Below are 17,229 nucleotides of genomic sequence, written 5' to 3' on the forward strand. Positions count from 1 at the left end.
AGTAATTGATTTCTTATAGGTTATAATCAATCAATAGCAAACCCAAGAACATAAGGCACCGAATCATAAACAGGTCATAGAATAAGCCTTTGGAGTTGTGCCTGTATCACTTCCAGTTTGCTATTGCTAATACTTGCTGGCACCTTCTCCTGTAAGAAAGGCAGAATTTGTTAATGAGTGTTGTGCAGTGTGCTTGGATGAATTGCTGGCAGTGTGTAGAAACTGTAAGATATCGGTGTGAGAACTAGACCAGGAGTAAGATTGTGAGTGCATAGCAAGGCATTTGAATGCTGGGTCCCAGGCCTGATAGCCTGTTGGTATACCCATTGGGCTGGATCATCTGATATGCCATTGGCAGTTGTAGCAGAGTGTACTGCATCAAGCAGGGTGTGATGAGTGGTACAATTGATGGAAGATGATGTATTGGGTGACCTGGACCATGACTGTGAGGTCATAGAGTCAGTGTAATACAGCATGGAAACAAGCCCTTCGGCCCAACTCATCCATGCCCATTCTGGTGCCCATGAAGCTAGTCCCATTTGCCCCCATTTGGCCCATATCCCTCTAAGTCCCTCCTATCCATAAGTCTTTAAACTTACTGCAACACTGCATCCATATTTTTGGGTGTTCAGCTCCTAACATTCACCTTAGTTTCTGCCTCCTCCCGCTGCCATTTCACCATGTACTCCATTTCCAGCACTCTGATGGCTAGAGGCCCCTTTCCTCCTCACCCACCAAGGTGCCAGTAAATTGGAGGCACTATCACTAGTGTTCTGCCATTTTTACAAGCAAAGTTTAAAGTCTTCTTCATTGACTTGCACCATCAGTTCCAGTCTCAAAGCTCTTTGCCTGCAGAATGCAGGTAGGCTTTAATGAATGCACACCAGCTGGTGCTGGTGCCAGTTACGCAGAAAATTATGCCCAGGGTAATAGGCAAGGCAGTTCTTGGCTAGTCACTGGTATCATGTTAAAAAGATCACAACACAAACTTTCTGTGCATCCTGCTCCAGGTCATTCTGGGCAAACCTTATGCCAGCTATCCATTGCTCATCAGTGTACCCGACCTCCCCAAACTCTAACTCAGCTCTGGTAATGCGATGCTGCTATCCCTTATAATGGCTCTTCCAAGTGTCTATACTTCATTTTTTTTTTAATTTCAAAAATAAACTTTGTACATAATAAAAAATATATACAAAAGAAGAAACAGTGCAAAACTTCTACTTCCATGGTCAATACATTTAGTCGTGTTAACTTATTTTTTAAAACCATAGCACCATTGCCACTTGATGTGGCCCTCTGGAGTGATATACCATATCAACACTTGAGGGGCTTCCCTACCCAATTCAGCCGCTCCAAGTGCGGTAGTAGAAGGAGCTTAGACCGTGGTCCTTCCCCCACAGAGCCTCTGCATTGGCTGCACCAAGCTTGTGCGTCCCTCAGCACATACTCCTGCAGCCCGGAATGTGCCAGTCGGCAGCATTCACTTATGGATATCTCATTATGCTGAAAGACCAAGTTTCAGGCAGACCAAAGGGCATCTTTCACTGAGTTGATGACCTTCCAGCAGCACTTGATGTCTGTTGCGGTGTGTGCCCCTGGAAACAACCTGTAGATCCAAGAGTCTTCTGTAACTCAGCTGCTTGGGATGAACCAAGACAAGGACCCTTGCATCCTTCTCCACACCCTCTTAGCTAATCCACAGTCTGCAAAGAGGTGGGTGACTGTCTCTTGGGCAGTGTGTGTTAGGGAAGATATTTTGTCTGTACAGGAAGGATCTGACTGTGAGAGCCCCTCTCACTGCCATCCAAATGAGGTTTTGGTGCTTGTTGGTGAGTTCTGGTAATGAGGCATTCTGCCAAATGATTTGGACAGTCTGTTCAGGAAACATCAGTGTAATACTATTACAGTGCCAGTGACCCGAATTCAATTCCACCAGTGTCTGTAAGGAGTTAGCACATTCTCCCCGTGTGTCTGTGTGGGTTTCTTCTGGGTGCTCCGGTTTCCTCCCACATTCCAAAGACCTACAGGTTAGGAGTTGTGGGCATGCTATGTTGGTGCCGGAAGAGTGGTGACACTTGTGGGCTGCCCACAGCACATTCTCAGTAACACAAAAAGACACATTTCACTGTGTGTTTCGATGTACGTGTGACTAATAAATAAATATCTTAATATCTATATATCCACAGAGTCCCTATCCTGCAGTGTCTGCAGGACATTCCGTGCTGACCATTGCCTGATAGACATGGTCAAAGGTGTTTGCTTGGAAGAACTCTTCCACAAGTTTTTTTTAACAAAATAAACTTTATTCATAACTCTTCCACAAGTTCTTCATGAGTGTGACAACTTTGAAAGACTGTAAAGCAGCAGGGATTTCACAGCTGTTCTTCTCATGACATACTACCAAATGCACTTTTTTCAATTAGGGCTGGTAGCACATTACTGTGTTTACCTGCTTCCTCTTTGTACCAATATCACCACTCCATTGACAAAACATTTCTAATTAGCAAAAGGAGAGTGATTTAGATTAACAATACTTCTCATCCACTAGTAAATCATGGTAACAATTTGTTTTGCCCCTCCCTACCATTAAGAACAATGGGCTGGATCATCTGATGTACCTTGGCAGTTGTAGCAGGAACTGCCAACACACAGCAACTATACAGGTCAGTCATTGTTGGACGGTAATCAAGGGAGCACTGGCATGAATAAACTTATTAATCAGCTCTGTTCAAACTCTTTAGCACCATTTTGTTAAATTCCATGGAGGGTTGTGATCCAAAGGTTAATTGAAAACCTGTTGATCTATTGAAATGTAATTGGTTGAAAGTAGCGTTTGCTTTTAACACGCATCATGATAACTATGACAGGCTGGGTGCAGTTTGTTACTCAGTTTTGAGTCGTGTATTATGGTGGTGAATGAAAGAAATTAGGTGGTTCTCTGATGGGCAAGTCATCTCTTTCACAGCTGAAGGACTGCTAGGCTTAAAATCCTCTGAAAAATATCATCAGTTTACCAGCGCTGCGCCGAGCTTTTGCAGAACACATTTTTGTATCTGTTATCTCTTTAGAATGACTTCACTTTATAATATGATTGATTTTTTTTGTGATGACAAGGAGGGTTGATGGGGGGCAGTCCATTTGATGGATTCGGAAATTTTAGCAAAGTGTTGACAAGGTCCCACGTCACAGGCTGGTCAATAAAATAGATGCCTTGAATTTCAAGCAAGAGTGGCAAATTGCAACAATAACTGGCTTAGTGACCGGAAGCAAAGGGGTAATGGCTGAAGGGTGTTTTTGTGACTGTAAGGTTTTTGAACGGTGGTTTCACAGGGCTTCATACTTGGTCCCTTGCTTTTTGCACTGTATATCATCAATGTAGGAAAAAAAAGGGGATTTATAAATAGATCTGTAGTTGATACAAAAATCAGTCATGTAGTCAGCAGCGAGTAGGAAACTTTTGGTATGAAGGAAGATAGAAATGGTTTGGTTGCTCAAACAAAAAATGAAGTTCAGTCAGGAGATGAGGAGACAAGTGAATACACAATGAACAGGAGGGTAATGAGAGGTGTGGAGCAATGAAGGGACCTTAAAGTGCATGTGCATAGATCCTTAAAGGTAGCAGGACAGGTAGATAAGCTGGTTAATGTGGTTTGCAGATACTTTCCTTTATTAGCTAAGGCATAGTTTATAAAAGCAGGAACTGTATGCAACATTGGTTGGGCCACAGCTTGAAGGCAGTGTTCAGTTCTGGTTATACCATTGCAGGAAAATGTGATTGTTCGAGATGGGTGAGAGGCAGAGCAATTTCAGGAATATGTACTGGGTATAGAAAATCCAAGATTTGAGGAAGGATTGGAAAGGCTGGGTTTGTTTCCTTTACAAGAGAGAAGGCAGAGGGGAGATTTATTCAAGGTGAATAAAATTATAAGGGCCCTTCATAGAATAAGTAGGAAGGACCTATTTCCCTCAGCAGTGAGGTCAAAAATCAGATGGCATAACATTAAAGTAATTGGTAGAAGGATTTGAGTGGAGATGAGGGAAACATTTTCCACCCAGAGGGTGGTTGGGATCTGAAAGGGTGGTAGAGGCAGACACCCTCATCCCATGTCAAAAAAGGCTGGGAAGTGTACTGGAAGGGCTGTGACCTGCAGGGTTACAGGCCAAGTGCTGGAAGGCCAGGCGACCTCGGGTGGCTCTTTTTCAACTAACACAGTCACTGGCATCCTCCTGTGTTGTAAAATTTCTGTGATTCTGCAAAGAAACTGAAAACCAGAAAAACATTTTGTCTGATCCCTATCACTCCCATCCTACCAACAGAGATAATTTAAAACTGAAGAGGTTATCCATAAGTTTTTTTAAAAAGTGATTAAATTGAGCCAATGAATTAAAAATGGTGGATGTCTTCGATATACTGTCAGATTATGGAATTGTGGGATAAAATTAACCAATCAACTTGAATTGATGCACATCATTGATTTCATATTTAAGAATTCCTCCAGGATAGAGGTCCATGTTGATTTTGAGGTAAACTAACCTCCACCACAAAATACTCAGTTGTTGCTCAAAGTCTCCCTCCACTGCTTCAATAGCTCTAGTGGATCTGGGAATTTTACAAAGGTGGCTAAGGCCATTGAACCCTGGCAAGGGGGCTGACATGACAGCTTCTCATGGGTGTTTCCCATCACTGCCCAGTTCAAATGCTGGATGCAGACAGATGCTGCTTGTTAGGCACACAGCCCCTAGGACTTTGGAACTTCTGCAAGCCTCAGGAAAGCATCTCAGCTCTCATGTGAAAAAATGTCATTTTCCACTTGTTTCTTTCCTCTTCAACCAGTGACTGGCTACCTCCTGCTAAACTCAGTCCCAAAGGGTTTGCCACATCAAATATTTGAATCCTGTCTAGCTGAATGCCTGGCTCTTGCATGCGAAGTAGCCTTAGGCCAAATGTATGACCAGTCATGGGACAACACTGTGATGGTACTTCTAACACAAGGTGGGTAGCTTTGGAAGGTTTGGCTTTAAGGCTAACTTAGCTGTCTACACAATAACAGGTCACCTGGTTTTCCTGATGCACTGATTTGGTCAGTGTTGCATGCGAATTCAGAAGAATGAGAGGGGATCTTATAGAAACATATAAAATTATGAAAGGGATCGATAAGACAGAGTCAGGAAAGTTGTTTCCACTGGTAGGTGAGACTAGAATTAGGAGAAACAGCCTCAAGATTCGGGGGAAATAGATTTAAGACAGAGATGAGGGGAAACTGCTTTTCCCAGAGAGTAGTGATTCTGTGGAATTCTTTGCCCAGGGAAGCTCCTTAAATATATTTAAGACCAGTTATATAGATTTTTGCATAGTAGGGGAATTAAGGGTTATGGGGAAAAGGCAGGTAGGTGGATCCCAGTCCACAGCCAGATCAGCCATGATCTTATTGAATGGTGGAGCAGGCTTTACAGACCAGATGGCCTACTCCTGCTCCTATTTTTTATGTTGTTATGATGAGAAGGACTGCCATTGGGAATTTGGAATGGAGGTGGTAATGGCAGTGAGGTAATGGCAGGAGTTGCAGCCATGTCGAAAGGAATCATGAATGGTGAGTTGGATGATTTGGCCTAGAAACAACATAAAAGAAAGCAGATCATCACTACATGAGTCTCCCAGTACAGTATTCATTGAGAATAAAGTAAAACCATTCCACCTGCCTCACCATGAAGGATATGGGCAATGATTAGTCCAGGTCTCAATAACCAGAATAGTTATCTTGTAAAAAGCTAGATATTGACTAAGATTTGTCTTTAAAAGAAACCAATCACTGGCTCATACAACTAAGCCATCGACAGGTTTGATGTAAATTTCCCCAAATGTAGCACAGAAAAGATCCAAGCAATTACAGCACCATAATCATGCTGAGATTAGCTGATTCAGCATAGCCAGGGATAAAATCTAGGACCTTACATGCAATAACAATGGGCAAAGATCCACCAAGCCTGCCCATACTCATGGTGTCTGGGGGCATCATGACTGGACAATCTCTATTCTTTTCTTAACCCTCTGTTCACCACCACAACCACATAAAGACTTGGAGATGGTAAATGTGATTCAGTACAAAGCTATTTACGTAAAGCATGGTGAATAGAATAATTATGACTTATCTGTGAAAGAACAGCTGAGCAACAGAAGGAAGGCAACAACACCGTTGAGCTGAGATCTTGCAATACCTGAAAAATTTATCATATTTTGGTTGCATATTGTCTGTTTTGACTCACTGTGTGGGCTTTTTGATAAACATCTAGTCTAAGCTAACATCAAAACTCCTTACCCCATAGATTCTTCTTCTGACCAGAATGAAACACTATTCACATCCCTACTGTGTCCAAAAGCATTTGCTATGTCTTCCACATCTGGACTATAAATAGAAATAATGCCTTCTGCATGTGAACTGTAAATGAGCCTACAATTTGGATAACAAGTTAATGGTGCACACATTAAAAAAAAAGCTGTGCCTCAGTCAGGGTCTGAAGGTGGCAATATAATGTTGTTGGCTCAGCATTTTCTGATCTCTCTCCAGATATACACACCACTTTATGTTTGACAAAAAGATGATTTGTTTTTTAGTGGCCTGTGACCTTGACTTTTCCAGGCATAGAATTTATAAATTTTCTAATCCAGATGCAGTGCATCTCCCCTGACAAAGCTACAACCTCACTGATACTGTAATATCTATAAATCGATCCACTATTAGACAAAACTTTGACCTAATTGTTTGACAGGATGAGGTACAACATGAAAAATAAAGAATCTTTAGGTGGAGGAAGTGAACAGGCTCAATGGTGTAGACTTTGGGACTACTGCAGAACATGATGCAGTCCCATTTTCTCACATTAACCCCCTTTCAGAAAAGACACTAAACAAGACCCCAGAGGTATAGCACCATTCAGGGGCAGGAAAGTTCTTGTGTTCTGACTGAAGTTTTACGATGCACCAATATCCCTTGAACAGAATTTCAGTAATCTCTTTAATGTATGACGTCACTGTGGAAAATATCAGCTACCATATTCCCCACATATTAACAATCAGTAAAATTCAGAAGCATTTTGTTGGCAAAAAATGCTTTTTGACATCTTATGGTCTTGAAAGGCATGTTCTCTACTGAAAGGCATTAGTCTGGTTACACCCTTCCTTTGCTTCAAGTTCAAAATTTCATTTTTGGGTTAAAAATACTCCTCAGCCTCATCCATCCTTCCCACCATGAACTAGTCTCACTTCATATATCCTCTGTTTCCTGAACTCTTTGGTTTCTGGCTCTGGCCTCTAGTGCATTTTCCCTTTGCCTCACTATTAGTAGCTATATTTTTGTTAACCCTACTTTCAACGACTGAGGTTCCCATCTTTAGATTTCTCTCTCTAAACCCTTTCTTTGCCACCCATTTCTCTTTATGAAGAGCTTCTTTAATCGTCCTAAACTTCCAGTCAGCTCTCCCAACTAGTTTCTTCACTCAAGGAATGATAAGATTTCTTTATTAGTCACATGTACATTGAAACACAGTGAAATGCACTTTTGCGTAGAATGTTCTGGGGGCAGACCGCAAGTGTCATCACGCTTCCGGCACCAACATAGCATGCCCACAACTTCCTAACCCACAGGTCTTTGGAATGTGGGAGGAAACCGGAGCACCTAGAGGAATCCCACCCAGTCATGGGGAGAACGAACAAACTCCTTACAGACAGCGGCCGGAATTGAACCTGGGTCACTGGCGATGTAATAGCATTACGCTAACCTGTACACTACTGTGCCTGCCTGTGAACCTGTGAAATGCAGATTAGGTTAAATCATCAATATCCAAGGAGTTAGATACGGTTTATATAGGTAAAGAGTAAGATCAAGAGATATGGGAGAAAGCAACAATGGGTTCCTGAATCTGGACGATCAGCCTTGATAACATTGAATGACGCAGTAGACTCAAAGGGCCAAACGCCTACTCCTGCCTCTAGTTTCTGTGTTTCTTTGTAACTCCTTACTCTTTCACTCAACATTTGTTTCAGTTATACATCACTGAAGCACATTGTGTCATTCATTTGTGTTACTTTTCTGCAAATTTGATCCCACAGCTGATGTTACAATTCCGCTGCAAAGCCCCTGCACAGCAAAGTAATATTACCACACAGCCAGAGGTCACCATCTCCATTGAACTGATGCTGGTATATACAGATGGATGGTCAATGCTGCAGGAACACTGCTGTTCTTGTAATATATCCTCCAGATACTAAGAGCCCATCCATCTTTCCAATCCCACAGACCCCTCGTCTGTATAGTTTTGGAGCAAGGGTTTTCTTGGTTTGAACTGCTTGAGTGTATTTAATCAAAAACAAACTGATTCAACAGACCTGGACATAAAATTTACATGGGGTTGGAAATCATATATGCCACAATTTGACCAACCTGCATGCAGTTTTCTTAGGTGATTTCAAACTGGGCAGCAGATTTACAGTATGTGGAGGTTGATTCAGACAATAAACAGCCACGTAGTAGATAGCTATTTCTTAATTTTGACTACAAATATGAAAACGTTTGCTGTAAGTTCACTAACTCCAAGGACACAGACACTATGATCTCAGTGCTAAGTCATCGTAAGAACAGTGCTGTCTCACTTTGGGTTTTGGTCACAGCTGAATGGCAACCACCCTACACATGAAACAGAAGAAAGTTAGAAGGAGAATCATACCAGAACATAGCAACTGGGTTCACAGTCTGAGATTAGTGAGCTAGGATGCTCTTTCATTCTCTTTGTTACAAACACTAAGGGAAAACACATTGCAAAGAGGAAACAAAAAAAACCTTTGAGGATTACCCAGTTTTTGAGAATAGTTTTGTAGATAAAGGCACATCTCATCCAACATGGCAGCTTTAGCCTTGCATGTAGTCTCAGTTGTCCGGAGTCAATGAGGGGAAAGGTCTGTCAGCATTCCTGACTTTGACTTTGTTCACTTAGCTGTTGCTAGAAAATGTGCAAATGAGCATGTGAGGCAGGATCAAACTTGCCTGTTTTACTGTTTTCGCTGAAGCTCACTAAATACTGTGGTCAGATGGGTGGTGGGTGGAGGTACCAGGAATGTTGTTTTTTTTTGCATTATCACATCCCAATGTGTCAATTCTTTCAAAAGTGAAAAAGAAACATTTGTAGAAGAAATAAGGGGGACAGTTCAAAAAACAGCCAAGTTGAAGGTCACTCATATTCCACAGTTTGTAATATTCAGTAATAAAAAAAAGAAAATGCCAGAAACACACAAATGGTCAGGCAGCATCTGTGAAATGAGAAACAAAACTGACAAAGTGCCTTCAATCTGAAACATCGACTCTGTTTCTCTTTCTACAGATGCTGCCTGCCCTGTTGAGTGTTTCCATCATTTCTGTTTTTATTTCAGAAAAACAGTGTCTGCATTTTATTTTTGTTTTTCATTGATGTTCAGTAGCAGTTTTAACATTAGGGCAATAAATTTATCTTTAGTCACTAGCACTTTAAAACGATGAACAGAATGTGCAGAGGTGAGTACCACTGGCGACCAATACTCTCCTTTATATTTACTGCCACTCCCTCCACAGTATCCGTAAAAGTCTGATTATCAGATTAGCGGGCCTAACTGCAACAGGCAATAAACACACTGTTAATATCTGCTTTCTGTGAAGACTAATGATTATTACTTTGAAAAGCTGGGCTCTGCAAGGCAAATGAGAGGCTTATCTTTAAATCTGAGTTTCTCCAAAGTAAGACAGATCATAAACATCATTGGAAGCTGATTGCTTTCAGATGATCTTCAAAGAACAGTATTTGTCTGGATTATTTGTATTCTCCACAGATCATGACTAATCTGCAAGATTGATTTTCTGTGAGCTTTCAGCATTTTGTGTTTTTGTGACAGATTCTTAATGCCTTTTTACATTTTCCTTGTGGCAAACAGTAGCTGAGTCCAAGCCAAGAATATACTCATTATAAATTAAAAAGGGACATATTGAATTTGAATTTTTATTGTACCTTTGGATAAATTTAAATTAAACTCAGTCACCCCAAAATGATACTCGATGTGTGGAGTTAGAGAGGTGAATATCAGCAAGCCTTTCATATCCAGTACAATTCACTGGAAACTGTGTGTGGACATTAAATGAAGGCAAAGTCAGACTATAACACCAGTGGCTATGGTTGGAGAGCCCTGCGGATTTTCATCTTTTAGAGCCACATAAGACAAGCATCATGGGCCGATATTACCTGGCAGTAGAACTCCTACTAGAGAGTGTACCTGGGATTGACAACAAAGGTCTGGTTTGGGGCTGTGTAGTTGTAACACCTACCAGATTTGAGACAAAGTCTCAAGAAGAGTTGCTTTTATTTGCTATAAAATTATTGAAATTGGTACTCTGCCACTTATCAGCCCATGTTTGAATGTTGCCCAGATCTTACTACATACAGTGATGGACTGCTTCATTTGCTGATGAATTGCAAATGAACTCAACATTGCACAATTAGCAAATATCCCCACTTCTGACTTTATGATGAAGTGAAGGACATTGATGAAGCAGCTGAAGATGGTTGGGCAAAGACATTGCCATAAAGAACTCTTGCAGTGATGCCTTGGTGTGGGATGATTGAACTCCAACAACAACAACCACCATTTTCCTTTTTGTGAGGTATGATTCTAAGATTGCAGTGCTTTCCCCTGATACCTATTGACTTAAGTTTTACCATGGAGCTTTGATGTGACACTCTGTCAAATGCTGCCTTGATATCGAGGGCAGTCACTCTCCCGTCACCTCTGAGTTCCAGTTCTCTGGTCCATCTTTGGACCAAGGCTGCAATGAAGTCCAGAGCTGAGTGATCCACGTGAAACCCAATATGATATCAGTGAACAGATAACTGGGGAGTAAATACTGCTTGACAGCATTGTCAATGACACCTTCCATCACCGTGCTGATGAATGACAGCTGGGCAGTAATTAACTGGATTGGCTTTGTCCTGCTTTTTGTGAACAAGACACATCTGGCCATTTTTCCACCTGGTCAGGTTGAAGGTAGCATATTCAACTGTCCTGAAACAGCTTGGCTAGAAGTGCAGCTAGTTCTTGAGTGCAAGCCCTTAGTCCTAAAGCTGGGATGTTGTCTGGTTCCATTGCTTTTCCTGTATCCCGTGCTCGCAGCTGCTTCTTGATTTCACATGGAATGAATTGAATAAGCTGGTGACTGGCTTCTATGATGATGGGTGTCATAGAAGAAAACAACGACAGATCAGCTCAGCATTTCTAGCTGAACATCGTTAAAATGTTTCAGCCTTTCCTTTAGCATACACATGCTGGGACCCTGCCAGTGTTACACTGCCTCAACCTAAGAAACATAGCCCACCTCCACCAACTGGTTTCTCCCAGCTCTGAGTGAAACCTGATTTACAACTGCAACTTTTGTTTACATAGCATGGAAAGAAGAAAAGGAAAGAAATATAGCAGATACCAAATAAGAAAGACAGAAACACAAGGAAGGTTAGGCATAGATAGCGAAGCAAGAACAAATTCAAAAGACGTTTTTTAGATTTTTGAAGCAAGGAGACAGGTAACAACGCAGGAGTGAATAGTTCCAGAAATCAAAAATGTACCTGCTCAACAAACAGCCATTTCTTGTGCAGTGAAGGGTGCAGAGTAAGATAAAGTTTAGTGTTAGAAGAAATGAGACACAAGGCAGAAAGGCAATAGCATAAGGGATTTGAATTGAGAAACTGATATGCTCTGACATATGAAACGAGAGGAGGTTGCAAAGGGCTGAAGTGATGGAAATGAGGGATGGTACAAATGGGGAAATGGAGACGTAAAAGTTGTATGAAGTTGAGGCAAGGAGATTAGCTATGGTGTGGTTGCATTGACACATGTACACACTGTAGCTGTTGGCAACAGAAGGAAAGATCTGCTGGCAGATGCTGAGAATATTGACAAACTCCCAGAAGCAGTTTTGTTAACAGAATGGGAGGAGAAGCTGAATTTGTGGTTGAGCAGAAAGCTGAAAGGCCATGCCTTTCCTGACTCAGCTTGATTAGGTGAGGGTAAGGGAGGTTGATGGAAAAGAAGCCAGAGATTCAGAGGTGCCGACAGCAGCTCAAGAAGATGGCCTTAAATTTTCTGACATTCACCTGGAGGAACTTTTGGCTCATCCAGCTCTTGATAACAGACAGGCAATTTGAGGGTGTGGCAACAAACGTTTGGACAATGGAGAAGGCAGCAAGGAGAAGGGTGTTGCTACAATATTTGAAGAAACAAATTATGGGCATAGGCTGCATTTTGATGGGTTCTAACTTGCTCACTGATGGTTCCACTCACAATCCTGGGAATGGGGTGGAGGGATGGGGTTGGGTGTAGGGAAGGAGGGGAAGGTGTAATTCCTGTTAGTGTCCCAGCAATATTTCATATTATTTCATATTTTTTTCACTACATAGAAAGAAGCTATTCAGCCCATCAAGTCTATGCCAACTTTCAGAGCAATCCCACCGCTCCACCTGTTTCCTGCAACCCATTCTCTCTCACATGCCCAGATTCTCCCACCAGCCACCTACACTGGCGGCAATTTACTATAGCCATTTAATCTCATAGTCAGCACACCTTTGGGGATGTGAGAGGAAACCAGACCATCCGGGGAAACCCACACAGTCACAGAGGATCGTGCAAAACCCACACATACAATGCCTGGTCAGGATCGAACCAATGGAACCACTAAATACTGTGCCACACTCATTCTTTACTATCTCTCTCTCTGAGGCATCAGTTTTATAAAAATAATTTAATAATCTCTCAGTTTGATTCATTCTTTGCTGGAATTGAAATTACTGATCTCAACTCCCACATTTTTCACCTTTGAATTACAATCTACAGAATGGGACACCAAACTGTCAATTAAGAGCCGCATGCGACTCTATTATAGTTCAAATGTGGCTCTCAGCGATTCAAGGCAAGTACACCCTTTGGCATCAGGCACATATCAGGGAAGCTATGTTGTCCAGCACACATCGCCCTCTAACTTCGGCAGACTGGCCACAAAACAAGTACTGTGTGGAGCGTCAAGAGACCATGATGTCAGATGGCTGCAGTCACACTGTATTTGGCTGTTGTAGCGAATGCATGTGTATGCTTGTGATCTCCCTGCAGAATATTTCTGCAGAATATAGGGCCTGTGTATTACAAGCTTAACTCACAACTCATAAAATGCAAATATTTTAATAGTCCTGCATTAATTTCATGGTGACAAAGACATTGACTTTCAAAAGTTTTCTTCTAAAACATAAGTTTTAAGGCAGAAAAGAGTGAAGTTTTTGCATTCATTGTTAATGACGACAAATTATTGTGTCTTAACTGCAAAGCATCACTCATCATTGCAAAGTAATTTAAAAGGTCATTAGGAAAGGAATCACACAAGCTTATATCTAAATATCCTGCATCAGAATTAAGATAAAACACGATAATCACAAGAAAATGAAGAGCAACAGATCCTAATTTCTGCGACAGTAAGGAAGCTGACAGAACAACCAAACTGGTTTGATTATTTCATGGAATATCACTCAAGCTAAATGCACACATTTTGATGGAGACTTTTCTAAGAATATTGCAGAAGTGACTGCAATTTTAGATCCAGATAACACGAAACTTAACTGATGAACAGAGAAAATTCAAGTTTCCAGAAGACCTACCACCAGAATGGAGACACACAAACCTCAGCTCCGGCTGTAAGTGCTCATGTTGCAGCAAATATGGATTTAGTGTCTTTCTATGAATTTTCTATTTGGATTGTAAGCAATGAAAATGCGTTTATAAAAGGTGCAAGCTTCTTGAGGCTCTGAAACTTCTAAATAAGACCCAGGAAATTTAGCCACCCACAATACTAGGATTTTAAAGCCATAGCTGGTTTTATCTGTCCACTACACTTGGCCTCAGAGAGAGTGCGGTGCAGGTTTACTCGATTGGCACACCAGGAAGGTGGGACTTTGGCTACTTGGAGAGAGTGGAGAAGTTGAGGATTGTTCTTCCTTGGAACAGTGGAGGGAAACAGAAGATGCAAGAGGCTTTCAAAATCATGAAGGCTTTTGATAAATAAGAAGAAACTATTTCCAATGCAGAAAGCTTGGTAGAAAGACATCACAGATTGTGTATGATTGGCAAAGGTATCAAAGAGGAAGAAGATGTTCTTTCTACTTAATGGTTTGCTAATGCTTTTTTAATGACACAGGAGGCCATTTGGACCATCAGGTTGATGCTGGCTCCCAACAAAGTGATCCCATTAGTCCTATGCCCTTATTTCCCTTTAGCCCTACTCATTTTCTCTCACATACCCATCATCTCTCCTTTTTGGTTCTTTTCCCTCTTACTTCAATAAATAGTTATGTAAATGTAAATCAGTATCCAATTAACCTACCAGCATGTCTTTGGAATGTGGAAGGAAACCAGAGCATCTGGTGGAAAGTCTCATAGTTACGGGGAGAACATGCAAACTCCACACAGAGAACATCTAAGGTCAGGATCAAATCCCCAGAGCTCTGAGTCAGCAGTACTATCTGGAGCACCACCATGTGCCAACATGCCAAAGCTCCATAATCAATACCTACCTTTGGGAAAGGAGAAAACATTGAGGGACAGGAGAAGAAAATAAATTACAGACTAAGCAAGCTTATTATCACATGTACAAGCATGAGAAATAAATGCACACAATTGCAGTAAGCTTTGTGGGTTAATTGCAATTTGTTTAGTCACAGGCCTGGACCACAGGAAAAACACTTTTAAAGACTGTGACAGAACAATATCCAATTCGTTGTAAATGCAATACAAAGGATTGTTTTAAAAGAAAGAATGTTTTAACATATTGAAAATAAACCCATGCCATTTTCCAAGGGTCTTCAGAATCCAACTCTTGAAGTAGAACTGTATACCCTTGAAGTAAAAATGCCCAATGAATGTTAGCTGTGGAAATAGGTAACAGTAGATAGAAGTATACTCACTGTGTTGCCTTGCCCGAATTTGGAGTCGGTGGGGGCCCTACAAGGAGGGAAATACAGAGAGTTAATATTCCTGAGTTAAGTGATTTCTTCTCGCTCTCTATTTGTACTGGTGTTATTTATCTTCAGACATCTGTTGTTTCACACTTTGATTCATGTCAAAGCATTGAAAATCAGAGCTTGGTGAAAAGGATGAAGTTTATCAATGACAGATGTTTTACGGAAAAATATTTCATTGGCTATGGACTGAGCCACATGGAAACAAAGATTCCAGGTTTAATTCCAGACTTGTGTTGAATTAATAGAGCCACATTCAGTAGGAGGATGTCAGGGGTTCAGACCACTGGGCTGGGAAGGACAGGAGCAGAAATCTAGCTTGCTGCAGGTCACCATAGAATGATAATTGAAAATGCACAGGCAAGGGTAGGATTAGATTTGATTATGCTGTCCTTGCTCTGTGATACCGGGTGATCCATTTAGGTCTCTAGCAGGTTGAACAATCTGCTGATACATGTTAGGTGGGCTTCCATACAAAGAATGTGAGGGTAACAGAAGTCAGAAGGGACCCATTGGGCCTTCAGAAAGGTAAGTGTGTGTGTGTGTGTGTGTGTGTGTGTGTGTGTGTGTGTGTGTGTGTGTGTGTGTGTGTGTGTGTGTGTGTAAGTGTAATTGAAAAACGTGTTAAAAGTAATTGGACATGCAAAAGGAATTTATTGGTATATTATTGTCACGTACTGAAATACAGTGAAAGACTTTTGTGGGCATTCCAGACAAATCATGCCATACATAATTACAGTGAGGTTGTATGAAGAAAACAGAATGCAGAATATAGTGTTGCAATTACAGAGAAGGTGCAGTGCAGGTAGACAAGTAGAAGGACCACAAATAGATTGGAAGATCAAGAGTTCAATCTTTAGCATACGAGAGGTCTGTTCAAGAGTCTGATGACAGTGAGATAGAAGCTGTACACTGAGCCACACTGCAAGTTTCATCCCCTCGGAATGTTATTGCCCATCTCCCTGTATATCTAGCCTTTTGTAAATTTGAACAAGGCTCATAATTATGCTTAAAGGTAAAATTCTAAATCAGATGTAGAATGTCATATAGGAGTTGTAGCCAGAGAGAGTCAAGGATATCAGACGAATGGAGCTGTTTGACTTACTCCATTTAAAGGTTGATTTGGGGAACCTACGTTAATACATCGGCAGAGAAAGCAAAACTAACATTTTTTATGGTCATGTTCAGGTCAGTGACAGAATTATCTTAAGAGGCTATTCAGCCGTTTGCGTACGTACAGTTCTAGGCAGAGTAATCCCAGCAGTCCCAATTTCTTGCTCTTTCCTCTTAGCCCTTTTTATTATTTTCCTTCAAATGCCCAAGTTCTCTTCTGAAATCCTTAGCAGGCAGTGAATTCCAGATCATAACCGTTCTCTTTCATTGGCCCATAAATTTGAATGTGTGTCCTCTGGTCTGTGAGCCATTTGCCAATGGGAACATGTCTCTACAATTACCTTATTTGAACTAATCATTGTCTCCTCTCAACAACTTTCTTTGTTCCAAGGAGAACAACCCCAGTTTTTCCAGTCTAACCTTGAAGCTGAAATCTTCTGTTCCTGGAGCCATTCAAGTAAAACTTTTCTGCAGCATCTGATGCCTTAACATCCTGAAGTGAGATGATTAGAATTGGAGGCAATATTCCTTACTTGTTATTGGTATAAAAGGAGGCCAGCTCCAAGCAAAACAGTCTCATCAGTCCCATATGATGTCTATTTCCCTGTAACATTTTCTCTTGCACATGTCCATAATCTCCCCTCTGATCCATTTTGCCATTAACCTGTGCTAAGAGATATTCTACAATGGCCAATTAGCCTACCAGTTTGTCTTTGGAATGTGGATGGAAACTGGAGCATCCAGACAAAATCCACGTAGTGACAAGGAGAATGTGCTTGCCCAACAGTATCCGAGCTCAGGATTAAACTCGTGTTTCTGGAGCTGTGAGGCATCAGCACTAGCCACTGTACCTCTGTTTTAAGCTGCAGGCTATCCAATTTCTTTATAATGATTCAAAATGATCGCTCTGCTTTTGTTCTCTAAGCCTCTATTTATGAAGTAAGTCATTTTAGCAGGGGGGAGGAAAACAGATTTTTTTGCAGTCAGCTGGAATGATTTCCATTTCAGAATTGATTGACCACAGATACTTTGTAACTTCACACATAACCA

The 17,229-nt window shown here is 41.3% G+C and overlaps 1 protein-coding gene across 2 annotated transcripts in view; it reads right to left on the minus strand.

Moving 5' to 3' along the window:
* ror1 (receptor tyrosine kinase-like orphan receptor 1) overlaps positions 1–17,229 on the minus strand; it is a 218,939-nt gene that overhangs the window by 31,490 nt on the left and 170,220 nt on the right. For both annotated transcript variants that reach the window (XM_052012605.1, XM_052012604.1), the window contains exon 4: positions 15,013–15,049. In XM_052012605.1, the coding sequence (XP_051868565.1) occupies positions 15,013–15,049 (37 nt within the window). The remainder of the gene's footprint in view (positions 1–15,012; positions 15,050–17,229) is intronic.

The sequence above is a fragment of the Pristis pectinata genome, chromosome 3, assembly GCF_009764475.1.
Source record: "Pristis pectinata isolate sPriPec2 chromosome 3, sPriPec2.1.pri, whole genome shotgun sequence".
Lineage (NCBI taxonomy): Eukaryota > Metazoa > Chordata > Chondrichthyes > Rhinopristiformes > Pristidae > Pristis > Pristis pectinata.